At 30.2% G+C, this 8,751-nt stretch overlaps 1 protein-coding gene across 1 annotated transcript; it reads right to left on the reverse strand.

Annotated features, from left to right (window-relative positions):
* Positions 1 to 7,608: 7,608 nt before the first annotated feature.
* Positions 7,609 to 8,517, reverse strand: LOC133039339 (protein FAR1-RELATED SEQUENCE 5-like). Its single transcript, XM_061118209.1, has one exon. The coding sequence runs from the start codon at positions 8,515 to 8,517 to the stop codon at positions 7,609 to 7,611; it is 909 nt and encodes a 302-aa protein (XP_060974192.1).
* Positions 8,518 to 8,751: the final 234 nt, after the last annotated feature.

An 8,751-nucleotide genomic window follows, 5' to 3' on the forward strand; every position in this document is an offset into this window, starting at 1 on the left:
TTTGAAATGATATTTAGGTTGGTTGAAACCTAATTTTTCAAAATTGTAGGTTTAATTTTGAATTTTTTTTTTTAAAATAGTTTCGAAATTTAAAATAATTTTTTTTTATTTATTTTCGAAAATAAATTATTTTTTTTAATTAAATATTTTTTTTAATTATTAATTTCGAAATTTATTTATTTAAAATTAAATAAATCCTACTTCCAACTATCCAGCTAACCTTGTTGCAGGAGTATATGGTTTAAACTTGTGTGTAAGTTTTTAAAACCTATTATTACTTGATTGCAAATAGCCATGGTTACTTTTTGCCAGATCTAATGATCTGATGGCTCCCTTGGTCAAGTTAATAATTTGTAACAGGTATATTTTACAATCTTCTTTCATCTGTGTATGACCTAGCAACATGATAGGATCCATCCAAAGTGTCCTGTGTGAGCCTATATGTTTATTTTGTTTTAATATATATACATATAGGTTGTTGCTAAATAAAATGTCACACCATGATAGATTTTATTTAGGTCCATTTAGTAATTGGACCTATTCAATTAATAACAGTTATTCATTTTAAGGTTAAATTCCTCTCTTTTGGGCCTTGTGTGAGAGTTGGGAGCCATAGAAGTGGGTACGACATACTGAACCCAGCACCCCCTCACATGAACTACCCCAATTGTGAAGGCCCATTTGCCTGATTTGAATAACTCTACTAGGTTAATTATATTAGTTTGACCTAATAAAATTGAATTAGCAACATAATTAACTTTTAAAATATATGAAAATTTATTTTCATTTTAATATTTTAAAGTTAATTTTAAGAAAAACACTTTTAGTTTAGATATTATTTCTAGACAAACTATTTGTATTTTTCTTGTATTTAATTAAATATAGAATTTTAACTAACTAGATTCTTTCTGGAGCTTATTTAATTAAATATTCCTATTTAAGTTATAAATTAGTTGTATCAACTGATTTTTCTTATCTAACTTAAATTTGAATATTTGATTTAAATTTTAAATCAAGTTGAGGAATCTTAGGCATTAGTTATTAAAGATTCTTAAGATATTTTTTAAGTTAATATCTTTTCAAATATTAACTTGAAATGGAATATCTTAGATATTTTTTTTTTTTTGGTTAATATCTTTTCAAATATTAACTTTAAAAGATATCTTCAAATTAAGCAATTACAACTTAATTTGTGATATTTAATTAAATCTAGATTTGAAATTATTTAAGTTTTAGATTTTTTCTATCTAACTTAAATTAGATATTTTTTCAAATTTTTTGAAAAGATACTTAGTCAAATAAGATATTTTCTAGATAGTAATTTGTAGACTACTTATTATTTCTAATATTTAAATAGGAAAATTATACTTTGTGAAATTAATTATTTAAATAATTAATTTTGGTACAATTTTATTAAGTATATTTTTCCTAGTATTAAATAGAAAGTAATAATTAAGCCTTCCCTACACTTAATTATTATTTCTTGAATTTAATACATTTAATTAACTTGAAAAATCTAAATATCTAAGTTGATTTTCATCATGATACTTAAATATTTATAGATTTTTCATGACACTTAATTAAATAGAAAATTATTTTTAGGTTGAAATTTAATTTTTCAACTTAAATTTAAATAATTTTCAATATATATATTTTTCTTTATTTTATTAATCAATTTCGAAATTTGCATTTTATTTATGCAATATTTTCGAATTTTTAATTTTTGAAAAATAGATTGAGTTGTAAATTAATTATTTATTTTAATTAATTCTTGGACCAACTACAATCAATGATTTTTTCATTTAATTGATTAATTTAAAATAAATGAATTTAAAAAATATATATATTATTAGAAATTGAATTAACTAGTCAAAAGAATATCTAGATAGGTGATATTTTTGCTTGAAGTATTTCTTTTCTATTTTTATTATTTTTCGAAAATTGTATATTTTATATACTTTAAATTTTCGAACCCAATAAATATATTCTCAAAGGAAATTTTTAAGTTGCTAATTATTTATTTAATTCAACTTAAATTAATTTCCTTAATATTTATATTTAAGATTATTACTAAGATGGAAATAATTAATTTTATTTCAATCACCATCTAAGTATAATTTTATAAATATTATATTAAATTCTTATTTTTGAATTTTAATTCTTAAATAGAATTTAATGAGATTTATTTATTAGAATAATAAAGAAAATACATTTTAAATAATGAGCTTTATTATTATTAAGATATTCGATCTCCATTGTGGGTTTTACACCGCGTTTGTTTTAGTGAGTAATCCTCCCTAATGGAGGAACGTTCATTAGCAATTTCGCACCGTTTAATCTCGCATGATAAGTGGTTTGTAAGTGTTTTATATGGTATAGATCACCCTAATGGTGGCGACCATATTTGACTTGCAAATTGCGAAACAATGGTAGAAGCTCATGAGATAGAATAGCCTTGACTCTCGCCTAAACGGGACAACGCTGGATTCTGATCTTGATCGAATAAAAGGTTGCTAGAATGTTTAACATTTTAGATGAGCTGAAAACTCTATTCAATGGATGGTAGCTTTGACTCTCGCCTAAACGGGACACTGATATCAGTTTGTTGAAAACCTTGGAAATTATTTAGGATTGAATTTTTTAAGTATTTTCTCATATCATTCCTACTTGCTATGTGCATATAATTTCTGAATTGATTTTGTGTTAAACCATTATTTAATTTCTATTTGTTGATTTCTATTGTTTTGTAGTATCCTGTTTTTGTCAAAATGAATCCCATGTTATCACTGTTGACTGAAAACAAGCTGAATGGATCTAACTTTAATAAATGGAATGAGAACATTAATATTTCTCTCATAGGAGAAAGTGCTTGTTTGTTTTAACTGAGCCGTCACCTGAAGTGCCTGGGGATAATGCATCCAAAGCTGTGAAAGAAAAGTATGAGCGTTGGCAGAAAGCAAATAACAAAGCTCTATACTTTATGCTTTCTAGCATGGTTGACACCCTCAAAACTCGGTTTTCTAACACTGAGAAGGCTGCTGAAGTTATGACGAAGTTAAATGAGCTATTCGGTAAGGCATCGCTTCAGTCACGCTTTGACGCGACTAAGAAGTACATTAACGCACGGATGGAACCTCATCAAAACGTGCGTGACCATGTTCTCCTCATGTCCAGTTATTTCCAAGAAGCCCAGGATCATGGTGCTGAAATGGACAGTGCTACTCAAGTAAGTCTTATCTTGAATAGCCTGACTCCAGCATTTCTACCATATACATCAAATTATGTCATGAATAAGAAGGAAATTGACTTTCATGAATTAGTCAATGACCTTCAAACTTATGAAAATTTGATTGGAGGACCCAAGAAGAAAGGGAGTAAACCTCATAATCCTGGTAATGGTAATGGGACGATAAAACCTGAAGCAAATGTTGCCTCTGCTTCAAAGCCCAAATCGAAGAAGAAGTGGAAGAACACCAAGAAGCGAACAAAAGTCATGAAAAAGACTGCTCCTTCTGGTGATGCTACACTTAAAGGAAAGTGTTTCCACTGCAATGAAAAAGGTCATTGGAAACCCCAGTGTCCTAAACTTCTTGCAAAGAAACAAGGTATTTCCTTTCATAAACTTTAAGAGTTTTAGTGAATTATTATCCAATTGGATTTATGATTCTGGACTAACTTTGTTTATTTGTTTTCTTCTTCTTATAGGCCAAGCTACTTGAACTCAATTGAGTTGGATCAGCAAGCTGGACCAAGGGTGAAATCGTCCAGATGAAGATGAAGCTCTTCAATTTTTTTTTGAATTAATTGTTTTAGTTTAAAAGACAATTTGGATTTCAAATTTTAGTCAGGGATATTTATCCCTGTTTCTCTCATATTGTTGCAATATATTTTTTTTATTAATAAAGTTTTATTTTTTTTTCGAAATTCCCTATTGCAAATTATGAGATTGAGCTTCATTTATTTTATCTTCATCAATTATTACCTCATTATATTTGTATGTTTGTATGTGTAAGTGTTTTTATTATTGATGCAAATTCTATAATATTTACAACTCTTCATAGAGTTATATTATATAAACACTAGAAATTATTTCTATGTTTATCAATAATTGTTAATTCTCATACAATTATTAAGAATTTGTTTAATAAAAGGATCTTATGATCTGATAGGGGTGGAGAAAAGTTAAGAAAACTATGCAGTTCAACGATCTTTTATATCTAATGAACTCTGGATAGTATTCAACTCCACATAAACTCTATCACACTAAGAGAATCATGATCTTTACAACCTTTAGGGGTGGATCATAATCTCTATATACTTAGGGGTGGAGGTTATCCATAGTACCCTATATGTATATTCTTAGGGGTGGAGTCTATTCCACAATTCCCTATGAAACACATATCTTGTTTAAACATGGAAGTAATATAATGAGTCAGCCATTGTCAATATAAATTCTTGATCTTGATTGTATGTTCCATTTCGATTTTACTGTTGTAAGTAAAAGTATGATACCTTTGAAAGTTCTTTGTTAAAGTTTCACACTACCTTAATTGAGTGGGAGAATTTTAAAGTTCTATACCCATCTTCATTAGGTTGATAATTGTGATAGGTACTTAAGAACAATACTGAAAAGCAAATCTAACCATTCACATGGATAGGTATAGCTTATCAGAATTATGAGAATAAGATAAAGAACTCTAGTTCAGTCCATTCGAATGACTTGAACCAAGAATTCTTAATCCTCATAAAATTTGATGGTATCTTAATTTTGATTACTTTAATCTCTGACATGTATTTTTCACTTCAAATACTAGTCTGCTATGTTGATGACTTAGTCTTGACTTAAAGTTTCAGACTAATACAAAAGTCAAAACTAGGTAACTCTCTAAACATTCAGAGGTTAAAAGTATTATTTAACCAGACATCTGCTATTGAGTGGGAGCTATCTGAGATGTAATCAAATAGGGAACATTAGAAGATATTCAAGAAAGATTTATGAAAGTGATCTATATGTCAGATATTAAGGAACTGTGTATCAGTTGTCTTTGTATCACACCATCTAATTTCGAAATTCTATAAGATGGTGCTTACTTTGGGGGTGGAGGAATTATTGTATAATAATTCAAGCTCTACCAGAGAAGAACTATAACTTGGTCTATTCGAAAATACCAGAAAGTTATATCATTGAAGAAAAGTCTACACTGTATTATCTCAATTACATATTTTAAAATATGAGAGATATGTCTTCTGTTAATTTAGATGTACTTTTAAAAACAGTAAAGATTTCAGTATCCCTTGATGAGTAAAGCATATAGTAAAGGATGTTTCATAAGTGTATTTATGAACTTGTTTCCAGAAGTTTGGGTGGATTCAAATATACTACACTTGATCTGAAGATCAAGACATCAGATTGACCTATTTGCACAGTTTGTTTTATATTAGTGCAAGTGGGAGTTTGTTGGGTTTTATGCCCTAAATAAAACTCTTTACAATCTGATTAGTTATCAATATAAGAAATTTGAAGTGATTGATGTTTGCATGAATTCTACATGCTAATGGTTTAATATGTTTGATATGTTTATTACATTCATACACACAAAATCAGTTAAATCCAGATCATATGTTTATTCACAATTACAGTATCGTCAACACAGTGGAATGTGATTGTGATCATATGAATCAAAAGTTTTGGTCCCTGTTTCATCAGTGTTATTGGATTTACACTAATGTGATAATCAACGATGATGTGTACTTACACTTGGAGTAAGTGTTATGTTCTTTTCAGGACATTAGTAAAGTATACTAGTTTCGAATGTATGGAGTATACATTGGACTGGACCGATATTGCAACTAAGTTAAGATATTACAAACTTACCGTTATACATATCTTTCCAAGTCAATATCAGTAGTTGATCTTAAGATTAAAAGAATCTAAATCCTGATATGCTTGGGCTCAACTCAAGCCTACTTTTGGGTCAGGGTGGTACGTATATTTTGGGAACATGATAGTATGATTGAGTGGGAGTGCTGAACATAAATATGGAATCTATAGCTTCTACTGATGTATAGAAGTTAAGTGATGATTCCCTTCGAGCTTAGCAAATAGAAGTAAATGGATGAGCTCTTGTTTAACTGACTAATTATTAGATCACTAAACACCATTTACAGGTAGATAAGTGTTTTAAGGGGCAAAATACATTGAGGGGTGAGAACGGTAAAGAAATCCCATCTCGATGTAAATCATCTATATAGAGGATCTTTAAATCACAATAAGATTATAACAATGGTTAAATGAGATAGTATATTGGTATCGTGAAACATACAATATGCTCTATATAAGTCTGAGAGTGCAATTCTAAGTTCTAAGAGTGGATTCAACGAAGAATTAATAAGTAGGAATTTACTTGGTAAATTTGGTTCACTTATTGGAAGCTCAGCATATAGATCCATGGTCCCCATTCTAGTTGAACATTCTGCTTGTAAGACTCATTAATTGATTCGTGATTGATCAATTATAATTCTAAAGTTAGACTATGTCTAATTTTATGAATTTTCACTAAGCAGGGGTGAAATTGTAAGGAAAAGAGTTTTCTGGGTTTATTTATTTATTAATGGACTTTATATGTCTAATTAATAATTAAATTAAATGCCAATATTATTTAATAATCTATTTTAGTTATTAAATAATTAGTTTTGGCATTTAAAAGGTTAGAATTGGAAAATTGGCTTTTTTGAGAAAATAGAGATAAAATTTGATAAAATTGCAAAATTAAGTGAGGCCCATTACAACACCTAGGCCGGCCACTTAATTAGATTTTTCAAATTATTATTTTCATTATTTTAATGCCAAATAATTCTAAACCTAAACCTAGTAGTTGCCTATAAATAGAAAGTGATGGCTCATTCACAATACAATGCTTTCATTAGCTTTCTGACAGAAATTTCTCTCTTCAGAAAATTGAGCTTTCCTCACTCTCTACCTTGGCCGAAATCTCTCTCTCTCTTTTCCCTTCATCTTTTTCGTGACCCTAGTGAAAGAGTAAGTGCCCACACACAGCAAGCAGTAACTCAATCATAGATTGGAAGACTGTGAAGGATCAAAGCTTGAAGAAGGAGGACATTCGGGCTCAGATCTTGATTATACTCGCTACGTAAAGGAATCAAGGGTTAGAGATCTGAGTGGAAGGAGACATTTATTCCGCTGCATCAATGTAAGGTTTTCTTAACTTTATATGTGTTTATTTTATCGTTTTAGAAAGTTCATATTTAGGATGTTAATAAACATACTTGTGAGTAGATCTAAGATCCTGGTAAAATATAATTCCCAACATTTTCTTCAAGGCCGAACTGTGCCAACAAAGCGGCCCATTTTTCTTCAAACTCTTCCACTGTGTAGTAGTTGTATATTAAGTCAAAGAAGCCTTTGTTGAAATCTGGAATCTTAATATTCTTTGTGGCATTGTTCCCTAGATGCCATGCACAAAGTCGATGGGTAGAGTCTCGTAACAAATGTCTGATTGCGAATCCCATCCTTTCATCATTATCAGTGAGGACTACTTTTGGTTTTTTGTTGCCCATGCAATCAAGGAACACCCTCAAGAACCAAATTTAAGCGTCTTCCGTCTCATCAAGTAAAACTGCGCAACCGAACACACAAGTTTCAAAATGGTGATTGACGCCAACAACTACAGTCAATGGCTTATTATACTTATTGGTGCGGTATGTTGTATCAAAAGCAATAGCTTCCCCGAATAACATGTAGTCTCTTCTACTCATACCATCAACCCAAAAAAGGAATGCTAATTGATTTTCGTCATCAATCTTGTACTCGACGTAAAATTCAGGATCCATTGATGGTAAGCCGTCTAAGAAACCCAATGTACCTTCTGCATCACTTGATATGTTCTCTTGCTTTCTTAAACTAGCCACTTTGTTGTACACATCTCTTAGTTGGAAAGGAAGATTGTCATACCCTCCAGATTGTAGGGCAATATGTGCTACAACGGAAGAAGTTTTGATACCACATCTATTCATGCTAATTACTTGTGCAGCTACTGCTTCAGGAACCTCGCGGTTTGCCCGAGTGAATTGCATTTGTGATGGTATTACCAAATCATGATTATGAAATGGTACAAATTCTTGACACCGCCAAAGATTTGTTTTTTGTAACCGAAGGATTCGTAACGCAGCTTGACACCCACAACGTGTTATTTCTTTTGGTCGCTTCTTCCTGTCTGGCATGTTCAAAAATTTCTCCTTCCGAAAACCTTCTTTGTTACAAACCCATCGTCGAATGTATATTTCTCCATCACTTTTCCTGGATTTTGTATCGTCAATTCTAGGACTGAAACTTTTCCATCTTGCATAAGTATAATAGAATGCCTCCCACATTTTTAGACTTACCATCTCTTTCCCTTCAATATCATGAGTATCTATTTCTGCAACTGATTTGGATAGTTGAAGTGTGTTCAAAATTTCTTGCCAGTGAGAGTTGGAGGCAATATCTACGTCCGTCATACTTTTCCTAATAATTCAATAAAATGAATATTAGTCATTCAAGTGTATGATGAAAACACATTAACTTACATATTAAAGTTAATGAAGTTGATGACTTTCCTTAAATATTTGACACATAATTTAAACTTTTCTGTTTTGACTACTAACAGTAATCTTTATTGTTGTACTAACTCTCATAGTCAATGGTATTGCAAATAGTGAAGAACAAATTTACCTAAAAAAACATACTATTTT

Source organism: Cannabis sativa, chromosome 6 (genome assembly GCF_029168945.1).
Source record: "Cannabis sativa cultivar Pink pepper isolate KNU-18-1 chromosome 6, ASM2916894v1, whole genome shotgun sequence".
Classification (NCBI taxonomy): domain Eukaryota; kingdom Viridiplantae; phylum Streptophyta; class Magnoliopsida; order Rosales; family Cannabaceae; genus Cannabis; species Cannabis sativa.